Raw genomic sequence first — 27935 nt, 5'->3', positions numbered from 1 at the left:
ACTTGGTTGTTGTGGCCAGTGATCTCCCGGCCGTGAATAAAACTTCATTTCTACAAAGAGCAACTTGGGAGTCATGTCAGGTATATGCTTCGCAGCTGAGAAACAGATTCTACGCTCAAAATAAAACAAAAGAACATCAAAGTGTGATTGAGGTAGTGATAGTAGCTTCATCGACGGGATGCCATCACCTTACTTCAGGGAAGTATTGTATTGTATTGTATTGTATTTTTAACAACTGCAAGTTGTTTAAATCGTCCGTGGTGAGACTATGCCCCAACTATGCCCCCTCTGGCGGCAAGCGAAACTGCAGCCAGAAGTGTGCACGCTCACGGACAAAAGTTTTCTTTTTTTTTTATCTTACGTGGAGTTTGCGTTGGTGTTTGAAATGAACTTCAAGCCGGTCTCTTAGAATCCATCTTCTACGGAGAATGGCGGCGAATACACAAACCTGCCAGACAGCCAGGTGAGCGTGCCGTGAACGCGCATGACGTCACGCCCAGTCTAAAATTCCGTCCCGAATCCCTCTTATTTATTTTACTTTACAGGATTATAGAGACAATCTCAGTGATCAGAGAACGGCTCATTCAGCCCATCAGGCAATTGTTTAAGCATGTATGGGATAGAAAACGGGTATTTTTAACATGAAAAGTTGCTTAATGCACCTTTAAGTATTTCCACGGCAGTTTTACTACATCACACAATGTGGGGAACAGAGTTTTAATGCAATATGGCTGTCTTACAAGCATTATGAAAGATAAAATTAGTCATGCTGAAATTATGGTTTATTTTGTTGCAGTGGAGGTTTTTGCTACAGAAACATCACTGTGAATGCTGTATGGTCTTCCTCCCCACTTTCTTTACATCACCCAGTCCCTCTGTGTCCAGCAGAACCAGAGTGTGTCCTTCTTTATAGGGGTGAGGGACACACCACATCCAGATGCCTTTGGTCTTTGATTCAATAGTGCTGCCAAGAGCAAAGCCTGTGACAAATACACACACACACACACACACACACACACACACACACACACACACACACACACACACACACACACACACACACACACACACACACACACACACACACACACATTATATATATGATTCTACTCAGGAGCTCAATGGCATGTGTATATATATATAGGAAAATACTCATAGGAACAGTTATTTATCTGCCGCAGATATTTCAAAGCCAAAAGGGATGTATTTATAAAATAAAATAAATAAAATATATTCACATATTTAGATAATTAATAGCGTTAAATAATAATTATTTAAATAATAACGTTATATAATAAATAAATTAAAATATAATTAAGAATATATGACAATAAAAATCACATTGTGAATAAAATGTGTAACTGCACAATTAAAAGTCTTGAATGGACATTATACTGGTTATATTATCAGTATACTGATTACATTGGTAGCCTAAAATGTTTGCACTGGTTTACAACCTTGTCCAGTTTCGTGGTGCGGGTTAGCCCAGTTTGTTTTTCTTGCCGTTTGTGGAGCCTGGGGTGTCTACAGAGACCGCGTTTTTTACAGTGTGTTCAGGGGGGGACAGGCAGCGGATGGTGAGGAGATATTTGCTGTATGTGACAAAAAATGTTTTGGCCTAAAAAACGCGTGACATCGCTTAGAGCACCTTTAATATATTTTCCACCATAAATGGCACAGACAGAGTCGAGGCGTGTTCTCTCATTGGCGAATCAGTGACGCTAACACGAAAGTGAAACTAAAAGCGAAGCACCGCTAGTTCGGTTTGGGATTGGTTACTGGACAAGGTTTCCCAGAAATCGACCGTTTAACGTAAACTCCGCTATAAATCCATATGGGCGGATACTGAAAAACAACTAAATAAGACCTGCGATTCCGTTCAGTGCGCTGTGACTGAGAAGCATCGTGGACGAAAGAGAGAGCATCGGTATCTATTATCTCATCACAGAGTCGAGACACGTTTTACATTTAGGGTCATGTAAGTTAACTTTCTTTTCTTTCTTTCTTTCTTTAGCATTTATTCAAAATAGGCTATATAATTGTAAAGCAGTGCAAACATTTTAGGCTACCAATGTAATCAGTAGGCTATAGCCTACTGATAATATAATCAGTATAATGTCCTTTCAAGACTTAATTGTGCAGTTACACATTTTATTCACAATGTGATTTTTATTGTCATATATTCTTATTCTTATACATCCCTTTTGGCTTTGAAATATCTGCGGCAGATAAATAACTGTTCGAGACTTATTGTCCTTTAGGCGGCGCACGAGGTCTCGGAAAGCATAACAGAATCACATTGAAATCTCACGACGTTTGTTGTTTCTTTCCTTTGTGCTCCAGACTCGCAGTCCCAAACAAAAATGTAGATACATTTTTAATATAATATTTACCTGTTTTAAAGTATTATTGCTGTTATATAATTATTTTAATACATTATTTATAATGATATATAATACTGTCTTTAACTTAGGCCTTTTGGGGTGTGGCGATGTCAAATGGCTAACTGAAAGTGGGCAGCAATTTTGTTGCCACAAGTCATAAAAAGTGAAAGCTTGATTTGTTGATAAATATGTTGATAATATTATTTTATAAATAAAATATATATATACAATTTTAATAAACCATATAAATGAGACCTATTATTATCTATTCGTTCTCCACCTTTTTTTTTCTTTAAAAAAAATAAATATATTTAGCAGAATGTACAAAACAAGACAGGGAACAAACAACATTGTAAGACACTTCCATTTAGGTAAATACAGAGTTTGAAAAAAAAATGAAAAAAAAAAATGAAAAAAAGGAAGGAGCAAGGGTGAAGACAAGCACTTAGCCAGTATACATCAAAGGAATTAAAATACTAAAAAAGTAAATATTTTGATAAAGAGAGACATAAAGTTTCAGACTTTCTATTACGTTTTTTTTTGAAGTATTTGAAGCTCTGAAACATTTGAGTAAAATCACATAGAAATATATTAAAGGAGGGCTTACATTTTTTCCATTTACAAGTATGGATATGATATTTACCCATCAATAAAACAACATTTACAACATCAATGAAGGGTAAGTTTAAATCACACTTAAAAAAGAGCACATCTTGTAGGGCTATAGGAGGACTTGTCTCCATTTTTACTGACAGACAGCTATGTATATCAAACCAAAATTTCGAAGTAACCTGACAATAAAAGAATAAGTGATCGAGTGTTTCAGGACAAGAAGAACAAAAGCCACAACACTCCACCTCGAAATGAAATCGTTTCTGTATAAAATCATTAACTGGGTAAACCTTAAACATAATTTTGTAATGAGTCTCCTTGACCTTCGGAGCAACTGGGTATGCCATATAGCAGGTAAAAGCTTTATCCTTCACTGAGGTTTCAACATCTCCCAAAAAATAGCACTGATAATCACCAGTGATAATACGTTTGAGTTCTTTGTAAATAAGTTTGTTATTACACTTACTGTCTAAGAGGTCTACATTACATATTTTTAAAGAGGGAAGGGAAACTACAGGTCTAGATAAAGGATCAAAAAAACTACTTTGGATTATTCTTAGCAATCCAGTGGGTATAGCATTGCATACCTTATCATAACCTTTAATTGTAATTCTAACTCTATATTTATTAATGAAATCATTATGAGATAAGAAATATCCATTATCATCTAATAAATCATGAATAAAAATAATGCCTTTACTATAGCAATCAGTTTTAAACAGAGATTTCCTATTAATAACTATAGCCCTATTGTTCCATAGAGTGGAGTTGTGAGGGGAGAAATTATGGGTAAATATCATTTTCCAAAAAAGCAATACTTGTTTATGAAAATTAGATAACTTCAGAGGAATTTTACAGAGATCAAGATCACATCTCAACACAAATTCAAGGCCGCCAATATTATTGAAAATGTGATTGGGAATATGGTACCATATTGAGTGTGACTTTGCTAAACACTCTTTCAGCCATTTTATTCTGAAAGTACCAAGAAGAGATTCAAAATCAATGGCTCTCAAACCTCCATGTTCATACTCTTTAACCATGTGGAATTTACGTAGATAATGTGTTTTATTTCTCCATATAAATTTAAATAAAATTGAATTCACTGATTTAACTACTTTTGGGGCAGTATACAAAGCATGAGATAAATAGATAAGTTTAGATATTCCCTCAATTTTAGTCAAGAGGATTCTACCCAATAAAGATAGGTCTCGAGATAACCAGTGATTTCTTCATATTTTCTATCTTAGAGTTAAAATTTGAATGTTCTCTATTAACAACATTTTTGGTAATCATAACCCCAAGGTACTTAACCTCCTTTTTCACTGGAATGCCCTCTATATCTTCTAAATCACAATTATGGATAGCCATTATTTCACACTTTTTAAAGTTTAGGGTCAGACCTGATGCCTTTGAAAAGATAGCAATTTGATCAATAACTAATGGAAGCACCTCTTTATTTTTAAGATATAAAAGGGTGTCGTCTGCAAATTGGCTTATAGTAAAGGTTCTACCAAGAATGTCTGCATTGTCCTCCAATTTTTTTTTTTATAAATAAAGACATCAATACGACTGCAAGATTAAAAAATAATGGTGAAATAGGACATCCCTAACGGATTCCTCGTTTAATTTGAATTCTGGGTGATGAACCTAAGTTAAGGGAAACGCTACTGAAAATATCATTATAGAACATGGAGATCACTCTACAAAACATAGGACCAAAGCCAAACATTTCTAAAGATTTAAACAGAAAAGGGTGTTCAAGGGTATCAAACGCCTTGAAGAAGTCTAGAAATAGAAGTAAGCTTGTCTGAGGAATTAAATAATTATAATCAAGCATATCATGGACTAATCTAATATGACTGTGAATCAAGGTTATTTTCGTAAACGAAAACTGAAACTAAGACTAAAACTATTGGTCAAAAAACATTTTCGTAAACTGAAATAAAATTAGAAATTCATAATAAATGAAAAACTAAAACTAAACGAAACTAACAACAGTTACTGAAAAACTAACTGAAATAAAATAATAATTAGCAAAAATAAATAATCGTTTTCGTATTTAATAAGCTCTTTACTTTGGTGGAAAGTCTGACCTGTGGCTGTTTAGGGAAATGCCTGTAAATGGTAGCCTGGCAAGCCAGACGTACATCAAGATGTTTAGTCTGGCAACTCACCATAGACACGGTCAATCTGATGGGCGGGATAAACGGCTGTCTTTCAAATTCCCTCTGCACACAATAGGACAGCGCTTCAACCAACCAGAGCGTTTTCCCAACAGCGGAGCTAACGTTAGTTGATAGATTCAACTTTTAAATCTGGCCGACAAAACTACGAACACATCTTCCTTTTTTTAAGAATGACTTAAGTGCCGTTCTTTGTTCTTTTCTCAAAGAAAAACTTAACTCCAAGTCCTCCAGAGTTGCGGCCAAAGCCGATTCGAAAGACCGCTGTTCTCCATCCGCAGCAGCCGTCATTCTTTGTTTTCAAGTGGCAGGAACCGTCGCAAGACTCGCAACTCTGTCGTCATATGTTAAGCCCGCCCCCGCCTACTCTATACACGACGTGATTGGCCTGACCCAATTTAGGTTTTTGCAGCAAAAAGGTCTATTGAGAGTTGCTAGACCCACCCTGGCTGCAAAATAATTTTGCTGCCGCTAAGGTGCGTCTAGATTTCTAGGCTATGTAAATGGCGCTTCACACGCGTGAAGTTGCTGAGGCGATTAACCGCTGTCCTGTGACGCGCTCAATGAAGGACCCGCGAAAAGTGGCTGTTCATAAAGGATGGGTCTGTGGCAGTGGAATGGGAAATAATAACTCAAGGTAATGAGACGCAAGTTGAACTTCTTTTAACTTGAGCAAAGCGTTTTTAGAATGTTTAGAATTCTTTCATTTGCGTGCGAGACGCGGGTGCAACAGCAAAACAAGTCCGTCAAGCACAAAAATACCTTTAATGTGGTGATGTCATGCTTTCATGAAGTTTGACAGGCTGAAATGTGCTGTTGTTATCTTTGTTTTTAAAAAAGTTTTTTCTGCTAAAAATATTGTTATCCATGTGGACTGTGGAGACACTACTACACACACACACAATAAACCGACCCCTAAACATACCCATCACACACACACACATTTAAATTCTTTATTTGAATTAAAAGATAAGCATATATCATGGCATAATCCAAATTTGACAGAAAGGTGTACAACAGCAGCCAATATCTCAGTCCAGTCGGCATGAAACGGAAGTTGAGATTGTCATTTTTTTCCTTGTTGTGACGTATATCCGAGTGAAACGGCTTCTGAAATTAGAAAAAAAATGTAGGGCGGGGCTTGATTTCGTCCTTCGGGAATTGATTGGATCGTTGGAGGTTGGGCGTTGCAAACAAAATGGAGGCAGATTTGAATGCCAGTTTACATTCAGTTGTGGAGGATTTCTCTCCACCGGACTCCCCAACCATGAAGTATTTTTTTATTGAGGAGCCCGGCGACGAGAACGAGGACGAGCAGCTACATTTTCAGGCAGGAATCAGCCCATATTTATATGAGCCTCCCGCGAACCAAGATGAGTCAAGTCAAGTTATCAGTCAAGTTCACCATCGAGAGCATCTCGATGTGTCCGATAAGTAAATAACTAGATTTAGATAAGATAGATAGCCTACCATTCCGACACGTCGAGATGCTCTCGAAGGTGAACTTGACTCAAAACGAGACAGACACCGATAGCCGCACCCTCCTCGGCTTTATAAGGTTTATAAGGTTTATATTATAAGGGTAAATACATTTAAAAAAAAAAAATGAAGTGCACAGATAAATAATTTATAATAAACACTACAATATTACTGCTATTGGCTGCTGTTGTACACCTTTCTGTCAAATTTGGATTATGCCATGATATATGCTTATCTTTTAATTCAAATAAAGAATTTAAATGTGTGTGTGTGTGATGGGTATGTTTAGGGATCGGTTTATTGTGTGTGTGTGTGTGTGTGTGTGTGTGTGTGTGTGTGTGTAGTAGTGTCTCCACATGGATAACAATATTTTTAGCAGAAAAAACTTTTTTTTTAAAAAAAGATAACAACAGCACCTTTCAGCCTGTCAAACTTCATGAAAGCATGACATCACCACATTAAAGGTATTTTTGTGCTTGACGGACTTGTTTTGCTGTTGCACCCGCGTCTCGCACGCAAATGAAAGAATTCTAAACATTCTAAAAACGCTTCGCTCAAGTTAAAAGAAGTTCAACTTGCGTCTCATTACCTTGAGTTATTATTTCCTATTCCACTGCCACAGACCCATCCTTTATGAACAGCCACTTAGGACTAGCGATGTGTTCGCTGGTCCTTCATTGAGCGCGTCACAGGACAGCGGTTAATCGCCTCAGCAACTTCACGCGTGTGAAGCGCCATTTACAGGAATTTCCCTAAACAGCCACAGGTCAGACTTTCCACCAAAGTAAAGAGCTTATTAAATACGAAAACGATTATTTATTTTTGCTAATTATTATTTTATTTCAGTTCGTTTTTCAGTAACTGTTGTTAGTTTCGTTTAGTTTTTCATTTATTATGAATTTCTAATTTTATTTCAGTTTACGAAAATGTTTTTTGACCAATAGTTTTAGTCTTACCGCCGCCTTCACACTGGCAGTTGAAATCAGCTCCGATACGGCTACGAAACGACCAGAAGTCATTCATTTCCTATGGAGATTCACAGACCGCATGCGAATGGGTGCGAACCGGGTCCGAACGAGTGCGGTGCGAAAAAAATCGTGTCCGTTGGTCATCCGGATGCGTTCAAAAAATTGAACTCTTGCGAAAGGCTACGGACGGTTCCTATCCGACAATTCCAGCGGAAGTTAGCGTTGCTATGGTACTGATAAACAAACCTGAATTCTTAACTTTTAATAAAATAAATAATGATTTTATAACGATAAGTTGTCATGTAATTTTTTTTATTTTCATGATTTTCCAACGTTATTAGGGCAGTTAATACAATTAAAAGCCCTATATACCACTATATCACATTTAGCCGACCTGACATATCAACGTCCTGGGGAACTTTCCTCAACGCAGCAGCCTTCCGATTAATGTATCTATAATCCTCATCAGAGAGATCATACAGAATTGTACATTCTGACACGGACAAAATCAACCGTTAATCTCTCCGCCATTTTTGTTCTACTCGCTTCCGAAGCTTTTCAACGGTGTAGTACGACGTCCGCTGGGGGCGTATTGCGTATTACGGAGCTGATTTCAACTGCCAGTGTGAAGGCGGCGTTAGTTTCAGTTTTCGTTTACGAAAATAACCTTGCTTCAAACTGGCATCCCCTTTATATAAGTTATATATTTTTAATTATGAAGGTAAAACCGCCAATAGGTGGCGCCAAATCACCGTCTTACGGCGCTGATCCACTTGTCCGACACGACTGTCGCGTGGTGTCGCGACGCCTCCCCACATTGGTACATTGATGGGGGTTTACCGCTATGGGCGTGGTTTTGACCCAGCGGGAAATGTAGCGTATCAGAACAGAGGACCTGCGAGAGACTTCCCTCCGTCTCCATATGCTCTACTTCTATTGGATAGACGCGTCGCGTCTGACGGAATTCATTTGCATAAAGATGGGCATCGGCCAGCTTTTTGACGCGCAGCATTTTTTCAAATGAAGCGCCGCCTTCCCGGAATGCTTTGCGGGCGCGACAAAGTCGCTTGACGTCACCCATAGGAATATAGTGGAGCGCGGCGCGACAGAAGTGTCGCACGGACAAGTGGATCAGCGCCGTTAATGTATGAGTCATAGAAGCATTCATTCAACTGATTTGTTCAAAACGGCAGATTCGTTCTGGAACTAAGCAACTAGGTCACTGAATCACAGATACGCATAACTCTTTCTGTGGCTTGTTTGGAACTATTGCCATTGGAGAAATAGAGCAAAAACAGAGAATATTTGGAATATTATGTCTAAAATGTCACATCACAATATTCACTCTTTACTTAACTGTTTTATAAAATCATTGTCACATTTGCAATCGCGCCAATATTCTGGAAATATTTTGTAATATCATATGTTATAATTATAAAAAATAACTCATGCTAGGGCGATTTTTCCACCACATTTTGAATTTTGGGTGCCTATTCTGCTGGAATTTTGCCCCCAACCCCCTGATAACATCTGACCCTGCTTTGAGAAAAACATAAAACACACAAAACATTAAAAGTTTTCTATGTTGTTTTTCATCATTGGAAAGAACGACATATTTGGCTTTAAAGCATGATTTGAAAGAAATGTGGCAAATGTTATACAAAACATATGCCATCATTAATTATCATTTGAATATTGACAACATTAAGCTACATTTGAAAACATAATTGTGTATAAAGAGGCATGCTGTTTTGACCAATATGCTCTCTAGATTAAACGATAGTCAAATAACAAACAGGTTAAACAAGCCATGATGGTCTGAGCTGTCGACGCGACAGATCTCGTCACGGTTGTTGTTGTTGGTGCGTCCTACGATGTGAATAGAGGCCGATCCTTGACGCACATGGCCGGCCACAGGCGTCGCACACAAAATGGCTAGATGTTGTACTAGCTGTTAAGGCATTGTGCTTTCTACGTCTTCGTTTGTCTACTGCAGAAGTGATGCGACTGAGCTCAAAGGAGTGTATGGCATTGTGGCACTGTGCTCGCCATGATGTCCTGTCTGCAACCATCTCTTCAAGGTCATTTGGGTCCATGTTGCATAGTTTCAAATTGGCTTTGAGGCCGTCCTTGTAGCGTTTTAGTTGCCCTCCTTGAGCGCGCATGCCACTCTGGAGTTGTCCATAAAAAACCTGCTTCGGTAGGCGTGAATCCGCCATACGTACAACATGTCCAGACCAGCGAAACTGCGCAGCAAGCAGGAAGGCCTCAATACCAGTGATGCCACAGGTCTGAAGTACCTCAGTATTTGGGGTCTTGTCCTGCCATTTCACATGTGCAATACGACGGAGACAGCGCATATGGAACTGATCAAGTTTGGTAATCTGCCGGCGATAAATGGTCCAGGACTCAGATCCATACAGCAGCACTGTGAGGATGACTGCCTTATATACTGCCACCTTTGTGTCCAATCGAATACCGTGCTCATCCCATACTCTCTTGGACAGTCGACCGAAGGCAAAACTAGCTTTTGCGATGCGGGCACTGATGTCGGAGTCCGCTGTCGTATCAGCTGCAAGAATGCTACCAAGGTAGCAGAATTTGTCAACGGCCGCCAGCACTGTCTCGCCTGCAGTGATTACCGGTGGATTGGAGTTTGACTTGTTCACCGCTTGAAGCATGACTTCTGTCTTCTTTAGGCTAACAGTAAGCCCAAACCTAGAAGCTGCAGTTCTAAAACAATCGAATAGTGACTGGGCTTCAGTAAGGGTGTGCGCCATCAGTGCACAATCATCTGCATATAGGAGGTCACGCAGAATTGCTGAATGTGTCTTTGTACGAGCCTGAAGCCTGCGTAGATTGAAGACACAGCCATCTGTGCGGAACTGGATTGGAATGCCCAAGTCGCAGTCCTTAAAAGCCACAGACAGCATCATGGAAAAAAAGATGCTGAATAACAGTGGGGCAAGCACACATCCCTGTTTGGTGCCAGTGGAGATGCCAAATGGGTCAGACAGTTTGCCATCATCCAGAACCTGACCGAGCATGCCATCATGAAATGAACGGACGATGTTAATAAATTTCTCTGGACATCCAATCTTATGAAGAATGAGCCAGAGCCCGGTGCGGGAAACTGAGTCGAAGGCTTTCGTGAGGTCAATAAAGATCATATAAAGGTCAAGGTGTTGTTCTCGGCACTTCTCCTGGATCTGCCTAGCAGTAAACACCATGTCCATAGTACCGCGGCCTACACGAAATCCACACTGACTTTCCGGGATGATGTCACTGTCATGAATGTGTTGTTGGAGGCGGTTCAGCAGAATTCGTGCCAAAACTTTGCCTGCAATGGAGAGCAACGAGATGCCACGATGATTGTCACAGCAGGCTCTGTCTCCCTTGCGCTTGTAGATGTGAACAATCAATGCGTCTTTAAAATCTTGAGGCACAGCTTCCTCGCTCCATATTTTACAGAATAATGCATTGAGTGCGGCAAGAAGAGATAGTCCGCCTTCCCTCAGCACCTCACTTGGAATGCCATCAGGACCCGGGGCTTTACCAAAGGGTATCTGCTTAATGGCACGTGCGATTTCTTCGCGGGATGGAATGTCATCCAGATCTGAGGCCGTTGGCCACTGCGCTATGTCGCCAAGCACAGAGTCATCAAAAGCAGCTGGCTGGTTCAGTACCAATTGAAAGTGGTCGACCCAGCGTCTGAGGATCTCAGCCTTGTCAGTAAGTAGGGTTCCGTCAGTGGCAAGTACAGGTGTAGAACCAGCTCTCAGGGGCCCATGGACTGCCTTGAGACCGTGATAGAATGTCTTCATATCATGTCGGTCTGCAGCAGACTGAAGTTCCTCAGCTTTTGACTGCCACCATCTGTTCTTCATTTCACGCAGACAGGTCTGTGCTGTATTTCTTGCTCGAGTGTATGCTGACTTCTTTGCAGTGCTAGATTTATCATTGACCCATGCCAAGTGAGCTGTGTGGATTGTGTTCAGCAGGGCTTGCGCTTCGACATCCTGATCGTCAAACCAGTCCTTATGTTTGGATGTGGTGAAGCCGAGGACTTCAGCAGCTGTGTTGTACGTGATATCCCTGATTTTGGACCATGTCTCCTCAACATTAATGGCAGCTTGATTGTCCAAGGTGCTGAGCCTGTTGGAAAGAGTCTGACAGAAGTTAATATGGCAAGAGTCAACACGAAGCTTAGAAACATCCAGTCGCTTTCGCCTTTTGGCTTTATGTTGACGAGATGGAGCTAGGTCCAGAGACATCACACTACGCAGCAGTCGATGGTCAGACCAACAGCTTGTGCCTCGCATGGCTCGAGTTATATGGACCTCCCTGAGATGTTCCTGCCGGGTAATGATGTAATCCAATACGTGCCAGTGCTTTGATCGAGGATGTTGCCACGTGGTCTTGTACTTGTTTGCCTGCTGATAGAAGGAGTTTGTGATCGCCAGCTCATGTTGCGCACAAATCTCCAGCAGCAGCGTACCATTAGTGTTCTCGTTTCCCACTGAGTGTTGCCCCAAGACTTTCGGCCATGCCATGACATCACATCCCACACGCGCATTGAAGTCTCCCATAAGGAAGAGCCGGTGTTTATGAGGCACTGAGCGTAAGGCAGTGTTAAGGTGTTCGTAAAAAGACTCCTTCTGGTCATCACTGGCAGTCATTGTGGGTGCATAGGCACTAATCAAGACAGCACTGTTGCCATTCTTAAGCATCAGCTGCAAGGTCATCAACCTTGGCGACAGGCCGCGAGGTTGCACTTCTAAGAGTGGTAGCAATAATGTCTTCACTGCAAATCCAACTCCAGCCTGCCTTGGCTGACCATCAGGCTGCCCAATACAGAAGAATGTATAGCCGCCATTGACTTCTGTGAGTTTGGTTTCTCCAGAAATTCTCGTCTCACTGAGAGCAGCAATGTCGATTCTGTATCTCGCCAGTTCACGGGCAATGATTGCAGTTCTCCGTTCGTGACGGTCAGCAGAGTCCAGAAGTGTGCGCACATTCCATGAGGCTAGACGCAGTTTAGTCTTTATCTTTTGTACTTTTTGTCTACCGCAGGATTGGATACTCAGATGGTCGCGGTGAACCAGCAGAGTAGGTGGAACGAGCGATGTTTAGGGAACCTTTTCTATCCCCTTCTTCCGTGGAAGAGAGCAGCGCTGTCCCTGAAAAGGGCTGCTCTGTCACCTGGGCAGGATACGGATGGTGCTGTCGTTCCAGGTCAGCATCAGACGACCATCACACCCAGGCCGCCTACGTGCAGGTTTGTGACTAAGTGCTCCCAATGGTATCCTCCACCTGCACCCGTCGCCACTTGCCCATCGCCGCAGGACTTGGCATCTGTGACATACCATCACAATGAATGGATTATAGTGAGAAAGGCTTGTGTGACCAATCCCACTCTCTCTTCCAACAGTGACCGTTGCCGGCAAGCTCAGAACCAGAGACGTGCAGGCTGGTGACTGCTGGCGCAGCAAGCTGGCCGGAAGTGATCCCAGGATGGGAACCCTACCGCCCTCCAGAGTGGCTTGTGACTGCTCAGCTGCGGTGCTGTCTTTGCCAATGTCGTGACGTGCCGAGTTGTAGCCAGAAGACACCATGGCAGTCTTCGCCGGAGCCCACTTAGCCAGTCATTTTCAGGGTTCCTGCAAGGCCTTTCCACCACGCGTGACGCCCTGGATGATACTTCGGTGCGAGCACCTTCATCACTGATGGCATAGCCCGAGTAGGCGATCCCCTACTTGACTGTTCACCCCCTCACCACGTTGAGGTGTGGGTCGGACTCAGAGGGGGTATAAACAAGCCATAGCTTACTTTTAGACATGGTGAATGAAGTTCGACTGTTCGGTTGTGGTGGTCGTCCGATATCCCTTTCCAGTTATTATGCGTATAAATATGGTCAATTTCTAGTGTTTATATCCCAAAAGAAACGATGCTGGGAGATGTTATTGTATTTAGCGCGCTCACCGCGATGTATGTTTTTTCTGGGCTTGTGCAGCGTCACGCAATCGCGCAGAATCTGATGATTGGCGTCACCGTCAATGGTTCCGTTGCTTTCATTTTGTTCATCAATTGAGGTTGCGGTGATTTATATAAACATTTATATCAAGTCATTCTCGAGTCATACAGTTCAAGTCAAGTCTCGAGTCATTGGATCATTCTCAAGTCAAAGTCAAGTCGAGTCATTTTCTTAATTTAGTCAAGCAAGTCTCAAGTCCTTAAATTTGCGACTCGAGTCAAGTCATGTGACTCGAGTCCCCCATCTCTGATTCTTTGACATCTTCCAAACCACATCGCGTACAGTTCGAATGCCAAATTGAAAGATGATTTGCAGAGGTCTTGCGCCCTTCACTTTTTTGCCAAGACGATGAACTGTGTCCACTGTATTCTGCAATTGTTCAGGAGAGTGGGGGACGATCTGTGAAAGAATATCAATCACGACACTTCTGGCATCCTCATCTTCTCTTTCTGGAACCCCATAGCCTCAAACACCATCTGCGTTTATAACGGTCATGTTCCACGCATTTCTGTTTCAACATTTCGTTTTCCTTGTGTAAATGAGTAACCTGTGACTTCAACTTAGTACCACATCCTCCTTAACGCCTTTTACCACCGTCGTATTGGCATCCAGAGACTCCGTCATTTTCAAAATTGCATCAGTATTTTCCTTCAGTTGGAATTCAAGGGCGCGAATATATTCTGAATTCTCGTCAAACTTACGACTGAGGCTTTGGATGGCGGCGTAAAGAACGCTAGTGGAAATCTCATCCTTCCTGCACTGCTTTCGTTCTTTTGGGCCCAGGACTTTTTATAGGGGTGTGAGGCATTGTCTGCTGTCGAGCATCTTTAGCAGACGACACTTCCCAGCAAGCAATAGCCGTCATTTCAACCTCCATCACATCAGTTTCCTCCCTGACAACACCTGAAGCTGTCGACACATTCATGGATTTCATCCGGTCCCTTTCCACAGGTGTATTAATCAAGCACAATGCAGTCTGCATTCATAATCTAGGTGCTTGATTTTATACACCTGTGGAAAGGGACCGGATGAAACCCATGAATAGGCATGTTCTCCAGTTTTCCCCACCATATCGCTTCAGTGAGTGCAACGTAGAAAGGCAAGTGAAAAGTCTTACAAAAACAAAAGTTCACACTAAAGTAGCAACAAAAAAGCTTTAAAGCATTTAAATAAGTAAGTTAAATGCAATAACCACAGACCAGGAATAAACGACGTTATACACAAATATCAGAGCCTGTGTAAAGTTCGACTTGTCACTCCGCCATCTTGACACGCCCCTCTTCGTTCTCCACCTTAGCAGCGTCGAAAATCAGAAAGACAATACTGAAATCATAATTCTATAATAAAGTATGTGAGTTTTTAGAACAGAATTAACTACGTAAGAATTAATTAAAAATTAGGTTTTTAATGGCTAACGCAGAATGTAAATGGTACATTTTATTTGAAAGTCCATGAAGAATTCATTGTTTTGAGGTTGTGTCTACAGGTTTTATACATTTTGTTTATAGTATTCTGTTTACATTAACCAAATGACTATTTTCCCCTTTAGCAAACAGGAAGAGAGAGAGCCAGCATGTCTAATGCCAGACCAATGTCTGCGCCCATTTGTTTGGTGGAGAATGTGAACGGATCTCTCCGCGTCTGTAAGGATGCCATTGAGCTCCTGAGAAGAATCAATGAGCCGGTGGTGGTGGTGTCTGTGGTGGGACTCTACCGTACGGGGAAGTCCTACCTCATGAACCGCCTGGCAGGACAACAGTCCGGTGAGAGAACTGTCTAGACACGCTAACTTAATGTGTGAATATTAGCTACATCGTGCTAATAATAATAATAAAACTTGAATTGTCTCAGGCTTTGCTCTTGGTAACACTATTGAGTCGAAAACCAAAGGCATCTGGATGTGGTGTGTCCCTCACCCCTATAAAGGAGGACACACTCTGGTGCTGCTGGACACAGAGGGACTGGGTGATGTGGACAAGGTGAGGACAAGGATTGAGCTGTAGATTTGTTAATATTGTTAAATGGTCGATGCTTTGATTTTGAAGACTCTGTGTTTCAGGGAGACTCTAAGAATGACGGCTGGATTTTTTCTCTGGCTGTTCTGCTCAGCAGCACTCTAGTGTACAACAGCCGTGGCACCATCGATAACAATGCAGTGGAAAATCTGCAGTATCCTTTAATCGGCCACGTAACCCACATCCTCTTTCAAATATACAAACATACACTTTGCAAGATAAAGTTATTTCTCAATGTGCTGCAGCTATGTTAGTGAGCTCGCCGAGCAGATCAAGATCAGATCACCAGAAGCAGCAGACGAGGAGGAAGAGGATGCCAAATTTGTGCTTTTTTTCCCATCATTCATCTGGGTGGTTAGAGATTTCACCTTGGAACTGGAAATTGATGGAAAGAAAGTGACTCAGGACGAGTACCTTGAGTTTGCCCTCCAGCTGAAGAAAGGTATTTTAGACAGACATTCTATAAACATCAAGCATCAGTATGTGAATTTAAATAAATAGTCACTAAATATTAACATCAATAAAAAAATGTTGACACAATCTTCTTTGGTAAAATGGGTTATTTTCTCCTAAAAACCTAATTTAGGTATAAATAAGAAAATCAGCGACTACAACCTGCCCCGCCAATGCATCCGAAACTATTTCCCATCCCGGAACTGTTTCGTGTTCCCATCTCCTGCCTCGCCTGAAAACATGAAACGCTTAGAAAGCTTGCAAGAAAAGGACCTTGTAGCAGATTTTCTGGAGGTCACGGGTCGTTTTTGTGGCCACATCTTTCACAAGAGTTCTGTGAAAACACTGAAAGGAGGACACAGAGTTACTGGCAATTGTGAGTGTTTTACCAATTTAAGTTATTGGAAATTTTCAGTGTTCAGAGTGTGAACTTCAGACCCATAAGCCTTTATATTTTTGAAAAGGTAAAATGTGTTTGTGTGTTGTCAGTACTCGGGCACCTGGTTGAGATTTATGTGGATACAATCAGCAGTGGGAAGGTGCCCTGTCTGGACAATGCAGTGGTTGCTCTCGCAAATCTAGAGAACCAGGCAGCTGTTCAAGAAGCTTTGAAAGTCTATCAGAGTGGGATGGAAGAGGTAAGACACACAATTTCATATATGTGACCCTGGACCACAAATCCAGTCACATGGGTCAATTTTTTAATTGAGATGTATGTATCATCTGAAAGCTGAATAAATATGCTTTCCATTGATGTATGGTTTGTTAGGATAGGACAATATTTGGCCGAGATACAATTATTTGAAAATCTGGAATCAGAAGATGCAAAAAAATCGAAACATTGAGAAAATCGCCTTTAAAGTTGCCCGTTTATGTTCGTGATTGTGCTGCATTTACTCACAAAAATAAATGTTTTATATTTTTACGGTAGGAAATTTACAAAATATCTTCATGAAACATGATCTTTACTTAATAGCCTATAATGATTTTGGGCATAAAAGAAAAATCGATAATTTTGACTCATACAATGTATTGTTGGCTATTGCCACAAATATACCCGTGCGACTTATGACTGGTTTTGTGATCCAGGGTCACATATTTAGTTAGCACTGTTACTCAGCAAACTGTACTTTACATGTCTAAAGCTGATTTGATATAATGTTAAATAAAATGACACATAAACATACATATACAGGTCACTTACAGCAGGCAATAGTTTAAATCATCATGTTATCCATTTAACATGTTAATATTCAGTAAATAAATAAAGCTCTGCCTTTGTCAAATTCACAGAGCTATTCTTTTTTTATTTAAATACTTGAATTTAATTGTCACATTCAGTGACAAAGCAAGCTGTTCTTTGCAGGTGAAGAACAAGTTCCCAGTAAATGTGGATGATATTTCCACGGAGCACCAGAAGTTCAGCAGTCTGGCCACCTCTGAGTTTATGAAACGCTCCTTTAAAGATGAAAAAGGAGAACACCTAATAAAACTAGTGGTATGTTTCAAATGCACAATTATTTGCACACTCATTATAATGCAGCTATGTTCTTAAATATGCAAATGTTTGTTAATTTAATCAGTATGCTTTATTTTGAAGTATTTAAATATTATCCTTGTGAAAAGAAAATATTTGTATTTTAGGGAAGCTGGAGGGGGGCGTAGATGGTTATTTATTCCTAACCAATAACTCAGCTAGGGTATAACAGACTTTTTCCAGTGTGTATATGTGATGTATGTACTGTCACTGTGTACTGTATATGTGTGTATGTATGTTTAGGAAAACATAGATGTACACTATATAGGCCTGCTGAAAGAGAATGAGATGGCGTCAGAGAGAAAGTGCCAAGATCTGCTGAAGAATCTGTTCTCTGACATGAATAAACGGCTGCAGAATGGGGAGTTCAGTCAGTCTGGAGGATATGACCTCTACTGCAGAGACAGAGACGCCATCGTTGAGAAATACCGCAGAGAACCCAACAAAGGTGTATCGGTGAGGACACTTTCAGTGTGTGTTTTTACGAGTATGTCTATAGATGTGCTCTAAATATATATGTTTATGTGCAGGCTGAGGCCGTGCTGAACGAGTTTCTGAATGAGCGAGGAGCTGAAGCAAACAGTATCCTCTACACCGATACAAAACTCACTGAAAACGACAGAAAGATTCAAGGTAAGTCTTTACCAACCGTATGAATATTTGTAATTCATCAGGCGGTTTCATCCTGCAGCGTTTGTAATTGAATAAATGCATATGAAATGGAAACCAAACCCAAATTCTTAATGCATCTTGAAGTTCAGATTCAGGAGGTTTAGTATCAGTTTAACACGGGCAGTTGTAGCCTAATGGTTAGAGAGTCACACCTGTAACCCAAAGGTTGTGGGTTTGATTCTCAATACCAGCAGGAAATTACTGAGGTTCCCTTGAGCAAGGTATCTAAATGGCTGCCCACTGCTCTGGGTGTGTGTGTCCACGGTTTGCAGTGTGCGTATGTGTGTTCACTACTCACTTCTCCTAATGTGTGTGCACTAACTTAGATGGGTTAAATGCACTGTACATATTCCGAGTATGGGTGACCATACTTGGCCGTCACATCACTTTCACCATTTTACTCTCCACTTTCACTTAGCATCATGTTTCACATCATTTCTCTCCTTTTTTATTGTGACTGACAGAAGAAAAGGAGAAGAATGCTCTGCTGGTTCAGAAGTGTAAAGAAGAAGAGGAGAAACGCATTGAGAGTGAACGAATGATGCGGGCAGAAAAAGAGCGACAGGAGGACCAAAAGAGGCAGATGGAGGAGAAGTTCAACCAGGAGATGGAGCAGCGGCAGCAGGAGATGGACAGAGCCATTGAGAGCAAACTGAAGGAGCAGGCGGAGATGCTAAACAAAGGGTTTAGGGAGAAAGCTGATTTTCTGGATGAAGAGATAAAGAATCTTAAAAAAGAAAAGGAAGAGAAAAGTTCTGGTGGTTTTATGAAGGAATATCTGATGCCTATTGTTGGAGCTGTATCAGAAATCCTTCCTTCCATACTCCAATACAAGGTGATGATGAAAGGACTCAAAAGAAAATAAATACCCCTTCAGTGCAAATCACTGTTGAATTACAAATTGATTCATTTATAGTTATAGCTTATAAAACTCAATCATGCGTAGGTTTTATTTTGTAAGATTATATTTAGTTTATTGAGTAGAGTCACTTATTGTACTGTGCTCAAACATTTTGTACTGTGTTGCTGGTTATGGGAAATTTCACATACCCTACTGTTTGTGTTTGGATGTAACCATTGCATTCTTCGAACAATGAATCATTAAATTCATCAGATTAAAATTCAGCATTGTTTAACTTGTACGTTCATAAACCTTGAAGCTGTTGTCGTCACAAACTCCTTTTCCCATTTTTTGGAGTCAATTTGATTCCCGACCTCAGCTTTAGAAGCTGATGTTAACAACAGCTTCACTCCATTTATTATTTATTATGAACAAGGGTGAGGATTTAGAATACAAGAAATGGTCGCATGTAAAGTTTGAACCGCGCCATCATGACATCAATTTGTAGGCCAAACCAGAAGGCAAATTTTTCATGGGTTCTCAGGAATTTCCTAGTGATTTTTAGAATAGCTGATGTGAAAAATAAGGTCTGTGATGAACTTTACTTGGAGAGACCGTTCCAGAAAAACACAGTCATACCTAAAAATGAATTTTGAAGCCTTTTTAAAACGCAACATGCTTAAGTCGCTATATAACAAATTCAAGTTCTGAATGGTTGTAGTTGTTGTCCTTATGTTGTTGGCACAGATTAGACAGATTATTAAAACAAAGCATACTACAGTAAGGACCATTTCACATATGTGGATTTTTTTTTTAACATTTCATTTAAACATACATATTGATATTTTCAAACCCAAATAAAATACACCACATAAGTTGTAGTTTAGCCTGTTTTGTTTTGTAGTAGTAAAAAATAACAAGTAGGGTTTTGTTTTATTTACATAATTTCTAATACATTTTATTTGAGTATAATTTATGGTTGTAAATTCTTACACTGAACCTAACAGCAACCAAAAGCCATCCTTTAAAAATGTTTGGACTTTAGTTATGGAAGTTTTCTGTTACAAAATCTGTTACACTCAAATCTCTTAGTAACTCTTGCTTACTTTTAAGCTCTGTTGGGTGCAATACAGTTATGTGCTACAATATAAATGATTTAACTAATTTGTCATAATGTGTAATTATGTGCAAACACAATTAGTCTGAATCAAATATTTATTATATTTCACAGACCAATTTAAGCATATTGGGAAAAAATACAGGCAAACAAAAACAATAAAAAAGTGGTTTAAGTCTGTTAACTAAACCTTTAAACACAAAAAGTACCATTATATTGTCCACTGACAAGGCTTTTCTTAATCTGCCAACTGGACACATATATTGGCCAGTGTAATAATCTCAATATGGCAAAATATCAAACTATACATTTGAAGGTTCCCAGGAAGATTAGGACTGATTATGTGAATCAGTTTAAAGTTATATGGAAAAGTTCACATCACTCTGATAGCACATATTTGTTTATAGTTCATAACATGTTGGTGCAAGCTTGGCAGTTAATAAGCTGGGCTTTAAACATGAATGTCATCTAGGAAAACAGCAACTCAATTTCACAAGCAATGACAAGTAACAGGACAATTCAGGCAGTGTTGGAGAATTATACATATAGCCTATGTTTAGGTGAGTGTGTGTGAATAATGCATATCCATTTTCAAAACAGTTTTGAGAGCCAGGAAAGACCAATCCCAGCTGCTTTAGGGATGAAGCCTGGCAAGAACAAAGCCGCCGCAGTGCCAATACCATCCAAAACCTTGCTCACCGTGGAGGGTTGGGACGTCTCCTGTTTAGTCATGTCAGCTTTCAGGCTGTCAATCTCCCTCTGCATCCGGGCAGCTTCCTGCTGAAAGCCCTGCTGTAGAAGAGTTTCCTTCTCCTGCAACACAAACAGCATCTGAATAAAGAATGTCTAATCCTAATCTTGACCATAAGCACATTCAGTAAACCTCAAAAACACAGACAATACATTTAATCAAGCATGTCAAAAATCACCCATATTCTATATAGTTAGCATATACACAATTTATATGTTCTACATTAATTCTTACTTTTGTTTATTCTGTATATATGCATTTAAAGACAGTATGACTTAAATTATACATTTGCTGAAATGCTGCTTAAATAAATTATTTAGCAGCAAGCAGCAATATATTGGGATTCCAAAAACATTACATTGAATATCCCTCTAACTTTGAGCATTACACCTTGCAATTAATTCAGACCAAACAGCTTAATGTACAGACTCTATTCAAACCTTTAGTAAATTGTATTATTTAAAAAAAACAAAAACATTCTCTCATATTCCATTGAAAGAATGTTCACCTATTCAAAAATAGCCAACCAACAGCAATTACCTCAACTTACAGAGTTTCATCTGAGTTTGTGATGAAATTCATGCATTTCCTACATCGATTTGCATACCTAATTGTGACTGGTCTTTTCTTAATTCTACTAACAACATTTTCTCCTTTAAGCACAACATTGAACATGTGAGAATTTTTAGAGTGAGTGTACAGTTCTTACCCTCAGTTTGGCTTCCAGGACTTGCTCATTGTCTCTCCTCATTCTCTCTTGCTCTCTCTCCATCTGATGAATGATCTGATTCAAATGCTCATCATGGGTTCTCTGCATGTCTTTAAACGCCTGCTCTTGTAACCGGTTCTGTTCCTCTAGGCCTTTTTGCCGCTGCTCTAAGATCTCATTCTTTAATCTCTGCACTGTATAGAGAAAGAGAAAGATTACTCATTCTGACCCAACAGCTAGACAATACACATACACACGAGAAGTATATAGTAATGAAAGTGTGAGCTACTGCAGTTATAAGTTAATCACAAAATCTGTTTGTTTCTGTTCTGTGCTCTGATTAGTCAGTGTACAGTCTATCACCGAGAGCCTTGATTGACAGAAAAGTATACAATGATTTGAATTGTACCCTCTTTTTCCTGTTCCGCTGCACTGAGAGATTCATCAGCTTGTAGAATCATTTTTCCAACCTCTTCCTTTGCTTTCAAATGCATACTCAACACTTCCTCACACTGTGAAAAAAACATTCCTAATCATTCAAAATATCTGTTTCTTAAAAACGGGAGTGTTGTTTTGATAGCAACAAATCAGAATAGTTTACCCAAATATATAAAAAAAAAAATTTTCAATATAATTTACTAACCCTCATGTTGTTACAAACCAACATGGTCTCAATTTTTTCAAGAGGAAATGTTATTTTTTTATACAAAGTTCTTAGTTACCATGGCTTTCAAGCTTCAAAATGAAAACAATAATTAAAAGTATCATAAAAGTTGCCCAAATTACCTGTGCACCATTTTCCATATATTGTGAAGCCGTATCATATTGCATAACTTGGAATATCGAGTCTAACACATAAGTCATGGTGTTTGTTTGCTTTTTGCCCTATTTCAAGTTTGACAGTCCTGATCATTACTGTTTGAATAAAAAGTACATTCTTCAAAATGTCTAATTTTATGCTTTAAGGAAAAAAACAAAAGCACAGATTTAGTAAATGATAGAATTTTTCATATTTCAGTTTCATCGCTAAGCTGTTGTCATGTTATCTTTAATCTTTATCAGCATTACGGATGTTTATCAGTGCTGTTTCATGCTGTTGTGACCATCCAGAACAATAAAACGCAAGCAAAGCATGTGTGTTCTGTACCATTATTTGTGACTGTGTCCTTGCTCTGTACTCTTTAGCCAGCTGTGCGAGCATGTCTCTGTACTGTCGATATCCTCCAGGTTTCAGGTATAATCCGTCAGAAATGCCTTTTTCCAGTGTATCAAACACCTCACGCAGAACCGCCTCACACTGCATTTGAGACGCTTGATTATTCTGCAGGCACATGTCTTCATATTCATTATGAATCTTCCTCTAAATTGTGAGAAGCAATGAGAGAGAGAGAGAGAGAGAGAGAGAGAGAGAGAGAGAGAGAGAGAGAGAGAAATTGTTTTATACTTTTATTTGAGATGAAGGGAATATTGCACATGGATTCCCAGACAGCAACATAGTGTTTTAATAGGTGCATTTGTGCATGCATTTTTCAGATAATATAGCAACTTTAGCAAGAAAAGGAGGAGTTTGTGATGGTTCTCTTTTGACCTTTGTGTTCATAAGTGCTTAGAAGTTTGTAAATGAATATGTCGGGTTCAATACTAATGCAAGTTACGTTTTAACATAATTTGTTGACATCATTATAAAGCTTCATTTGTATTAAACATGGAATTTTTCTCTAAATATATAAAAAGTTAGCTAAATCTTATCGCTTCTATGCAAATACAAAATAAAACACAACAAGAATTCAATTTTACCATGAGCTCTTGTTGGTAGATCTGGTCATTGTCATTGAAGGACATGGTGACGAAACCTTCAATGGCTTTCTTCTCTGCGACTGTGTGGATGTTGGAGAGATCTGCAGGGTCCATAGGAAGCTGAGCCATGCTGAGCAACTCGGTCATGTAGGACATTAGGGCCTGATCCACTGCACGGACGTTCTGGATCTTAGCCAGAGACACGACTGCGTTCTCCAGACATGGAACCTTCCCGCTGCGGATCGCCTCTACGTAAACCTCAGCAAGATTCCCCAGAGCTGTCAGGAAACACAACTCGATAGTTCAGCTAACCCTTTTTGTTTTTATACACAGTCCATTGATTATTGGTTCTCAAAAGACATTAAAAACTTTTATAAATTTGTTTTTCTGTAAGGGTTTCTAAGGTGGCACACACCTGTTCCAGTAATTGTACGGCCTCCGCAGACGACTTTTGGATCTGCGTTGTCGTAAATGTAACGGCAAAAAGTTTTTGCCTGTTCAAGGAACTCTGAATCCAGATCTTCCTCGTCCAGTTCCTCCATTCTCCTCATGTTTTGCGTACTAGCCGGCCGAGGGAACACAAAGCACTTTCTCACCGCAAAGAAATGACGCAGACAGCGGCGGGGTAGGTTAAACCTCTCAGTCTGAGGTGAGTTCCCTAAAGAAGTACAATTATTAATAACATAATTATGAAATCATAATATATACTGTATACATTATGGGTGCTTCTTAAATGGAAGGCTGTGTCCTGGTAAAGTTGCATATCTCAGCTGCAACGTCATCATTACATCTCAATTTGAAGGATCCTTGGAAAGCAGCCTTCATTTCGCATCCTTCATTCAGCTCATTTTGAAGGATGCATCAAGTGTATCCTTCACATCCTTCAATTACCCACAATCCTTAGTTTGTCTGAGTTCATTATGAAATGCAAGACAAAAATAATGTTTTCGGAGATAAAGGCATGTTATCTTTAGTTTTGGTGTAAATTGATCACTTGACAATGAACAGTCAATAATATAAGCCAATGGGAGACCACAGACGGATGTCATTAAACACACCATTGTTACAACCGTATTGCATTAATAGAAAGTCAGTTAATATAAAGATTTCTGATACAAAGTATTCTTCCAAAATTAAGTTTTAACCGTGTTTTCGTGCCTTGACCTTCGGGGTGGGAATATGTCTGAAGTAGCCATGCACACTTACTAGACCGTTTCATTCTAGCGTTTAATGCTGAGAAGGAGTCTTTAAGCCTATGAAGGACTGGACTAGGAAGGACACAGCATCACTAGGAATATGATAAAGCCTTCTGTTTGAGAAGCACCCTATATCAGTGATCAGTCTTTCTTAACCCTGTTCCTGGAGGCACAGGAAGGGTGCGTCTCAATCAGCTCCCTAGTTCAGTTATCAGGGTACTGATCAGGGAGTCGGCCATTTAAAAGCCTGTCTCAATCGCAAAATCCTTCCAGGGAACTGAAATTAACATTAAAAATAATGCCAGAAAGATGTCAGTTCTGCTGTTGTTCATAAATACCAGTAGTTATTATAAGACGTTGTCATGTCACTGGAAATAGAGTCAGCAGTGTCCCAATGTGTAGTGAGCCAGGATCCTTACCGTCCTGACCAGTGCTTGAATTCATGAACACGATATACTGATTTACTAGTTTGGGCGCTGATTGAGACGCACCCCAACACTACACATTTTCAAATACTCCTAATCACACACACATGATTTGACTCACCAACTCATTAGTAGAGACTTCAAGATCAGTAATATATGGGTCAAATAAGGGAGACATCCAAAATGTGCACTGTTGGTGTGCCTCCAGAAACAGGGTTGGAAAACACTGTATTATATTACGAGAGCCAATTTCAGCTAAGCCAGAGGAATGAGTTTGGGGATATTTTTTTTTAGGGAAAACTTGTTTGTTTGGAGACTCATTATTTCTGCAATTATGACTAACGTGTCACTAGCTGCACACTGTAGCTTTAAGACCATCGTATAATTTCCTGTTATCTAGTTCAAATTGGTCTATAATAATGGTTTTCAACGGGACAAAACTGGACTGTGATGGCATTTTTGGCTGTAGGTAAAAGAGTATGTTTTTGTCTCACTTTTATTATATATTATTGCTTAAGTATGAGAGGTACATTAATCTCACCTGGTTTGAGTTTCAATGCACCCTCCAGATACTCATCTGAGGTTATTGGGTCATCCCCCCTTTTCAGTTCCAGAGTGAAGTCACGAACAGCCCAGACAAACGATGGGAAAACACGCATGAAATCTGCTGACTCGTCCTCGTCTTGACTCACTTCTGCCTTCACACGAATGTTCTCCGTCAGCTCTGTAACGTAGCTATATTAAGCTCTGTTCAGGAAGAATTACACTAATGCTATGAGAGTGTTTTCAATTCTTTTGTTACGGTGAATGTGCATGTTTATTGTGTATGGAGGATGGAAGGATACTGCAGCTTTTCCAGTGCCATGTTGTCAATGGTCCCTAAGCTGTTGTACACTAGAGTGCTGCTGAGAAGAACAGCCAGACAGAAGATCCACGTGTCATGTTTCTCATCCCCCTGAAACATAAACAGTTCGTCAGCTACAGAATAAGTGGCCACTTATTTACCTTTAGTAGCAAAAGACCATTCAGTTTAAAACCAATGTGTGATGTCTAAATAATTCTGTGCAGTGAATTTTCTCATCTATTAAATGGTTTGTGAAAGCACAAGACAAGGTGATGGTAGACTATAGAGATAATGTTGCTATGGATGCAGTTTTCCTCCTCACCTTCTCCACGTCACCCAGTCCCTCTGTGTCCAGCAACACCAGGGTGTGTCCTTCTTTATAGGGGTGAGGGACGCACCACATCCAGATGCCTTTGGTCTTTGATTCAATAGTGCTGCCAAGAGCAAAGCCTGAGACAAATCACAATGACATTTAAGGATGTCCAAGATGAAAAACTAATTTTTAAATCTACTCGCCAATCCAGAACTCAAGAAATATAATATTTGTATTCGCGTTGGTTTTATACTTTTCTTAAAAAAAAAAGCTTTAGATGATATCCTGTTTGTGATACCATTTCCAGTTTTATGAATGTCACAAAATGAGGCACAGGTGAAGATGTAAATAGTTACTCAGTAGAAATAGGAGAAACCAAAATAATCATTACAGATTGACCTATAATATTGTTAACTATTACAAAGTATAATCACAGTTTTTAGTTGCAGATGCCATTGTTGAAATGCTTTATTCAGTCAGATATGATCAATTTATTCTGTGAGCAACAGTGTCAGGGAGGTTTTACTGAGTGCACCTTTTATACTTTTTCATCATTACAATCTCAGGACAGTTGTTTCACTGTAAAATTGTTTACTTTATGCCCCACAAAATATTTTGTGAATACATTTTAATTTAGGGTGTATGAAATTCATTTGAATTAATCTGAGTAAATTGTCCAGGGCACAGATTTTAGCATAAATACCCTTATTCCTACTATTAATATTTTAACTTATATTTGTAATATATAATTGTTTACATGTATAAATGTTCCCATCTTAATGCAGTTAGCCTACATGTTTTACATATAGGCCTACTCATTTACCGTGCGTCCATACCCTACTGCACAACATACGTCTTGCAGCAGTTTCTCTCACCTGACTGTTGTCCTGCCAGGCGGTTCATAAGGTAGGACTTCCCCGTACGGTAGAGTCCCACCACAGACACCACCACCGCCGGCTCAATTATCCCATCCAGAATGTCTTTGGCCTGTTTCCTAACACACAGCTTCCCATTTTCATCATTTTCAATGAGACACACCGGAGCGGACATGAGCCCGCCACACGCCATGACTCTGCGGGGGGAAAAAACAACAAAACGCAAGATAAAAACTAAATTAAAACAAAGCCATTCCCGCGATTTCATACGAACACATAAAAGATTAAATCTGAATGTTTAATACCTTATTGAAAGAAAGTGAGATGGAGCAAAGGAGACAGTCTGGCGGTAGCGAAGATTTGTGTTGTTTTAACAGCAGAAAGCGACTGCACGGTTCATTATTTCTAGACTGCACGAACCCGTTAGGTTGAGGCTCCTCCCGTCATTAAATGTGTTATTCTGAGTCACTGACAAGCTGAAACGAGTGAGAGTGAAAGTGAAAGTAGGCTAGCTGCACCACTTGGGTGGGGTGAGTTCGCTCAGTCGAGGCAGGGGTTTCCTAGAAATCATCCATTTTACTTAACCTGCTAAACATAGATTCTGGGATACGGTGGGCTAAAAATAGGGCTGGGCGATATGGACCAAAAGTCATATCCCGATAGATTAGCATTTAGGCTGAATGGGGCTAGTTGTAACACGCTTGTTTTAAATACTTCCGCACATGCT

At 39.9% G+C, this 27935-nt stretch overlaps 2 protein-coding genes across 2 annotated transcripts; one reads left to right on the top strand and one right to left on the bottom strand.

Annotated features, from left to right (window-relative positions):
- Positions 1-1670: 1670 nt before the first annotated feature.
- LOC309501440 (guanylate-binding protein 2-like) lies at positions 1671-19465 on the top strand. Its single transcript, XM_082173549.1, has 11 exons — positions 1671-1978; positions 15213-15426; positions 15515-15642; positions 15723-15832; positions 15924-16120; positions 16265-16507; positions 16621-16769; positions 17498-17629; positions 17912-18124; positions 18199-18301; positions 18805-19465. Exons 2-11 carry the CDS (start codon positions 15237-15239, stop codon positions 19203-19205), a joined length of 1866 nt encoding a protein of 621 aa, XP_082029675.1. The 5' UTR covers positions 1671-1978; positions 15213-15236; the 3' UTR covers positions 19206-19465.
- Positions 19466-20387: 922 nt separating this feature from the next.
- Positions 20388-27673, bottom strand: gbp2 (guanylate binding protein 2). Its single transcript, XM_082173546.1, has 11 exons — positions 27514-27673; positions 27209-27405; positions 26343-26470; positions 26022-26131; positions 25718-25911; positions 23971-24213; positions 23556-23833; positions 22906-23118; positions 22168-22270; positions 21759-21952; positions 20388-21111 (listed from the first exon to the last, which is right to left on the bottom strand). The coding sequence occupies exons 2-11, from the start codon at positions 27399-27401 to the stop codon at positions 20890-20892; spliced, it is 1878 nt and encodes a 625-aa protein (XP_082029672.1). The 5' UTR covers positions 27402-27405; positions 27514-27673; the 3' UTR covers positions 20388-20889.
- Between the last annotated feature and the right edge of the window lie 262 nt (positions 27674-27935).

Source organism: Leuciscus leuciscus, assembly GCF_965113295.1.
Source record: "Leuciscus leuciscus genome assembly, chromosome: 6".
Classification (NCBI taxonomy): Eukaryota; Metazoa; Chordata; class Actinopteri; order Cypriniformes; family Leuciscidae; genus Leuciscus; species Leuciscus leuciscus.
The sequence above is the reverse complement of the archived record's forward strand: the minus strand, read 5'-3'. Positions and strand labels throughout refer to the sequence as shown.

Bases quoted from the DNA above. Each gene is read 5' to 3' on its own strand.
- LOC309501440 (XM_082173549.1), top strand. From the start codon at position 15,237: ATGTCTAATGCCAGACCAATGTCTGCGCCCATTTGTTTGGTGGAGAAT. The intron at 15,427-15,514 runs GTGAGAGAACTG...GAATTGTCTCAG, and splicing joins CCTGGCAGGACAACAGTCCG to GCTTTGCTCTTGGTAACACT. The intron at 17,630-17,911 runs GTATGTTTCAAA...ATGTATGTTTAG, and splicing joins AACACCTAATAAAACTAGTG to GAAAACATAGATGTACACTA.
- gbp2 (XM_082173546.1), bottom strand. From the start codon at position 27,401: ATGGCGTGTGGCGGGCTCATGTCCGCTCCGGTGTGTCTCATTGAAAAT. The intron at 25,912-26,021 runs GTATCCTTCCAT...AGCTTAATATAG, and splicing joins ATGGCACTGGAAAAGCTGCA to CTACGTTACAGAGCTGACGG. The intron at 21,953-22,167 runs GTACAATTCAAA...TTCTCTATACAG, and splicing joins AGCGGAACAGGAAAAAGAGG to TGCAGAGATTAAAGAATGAG.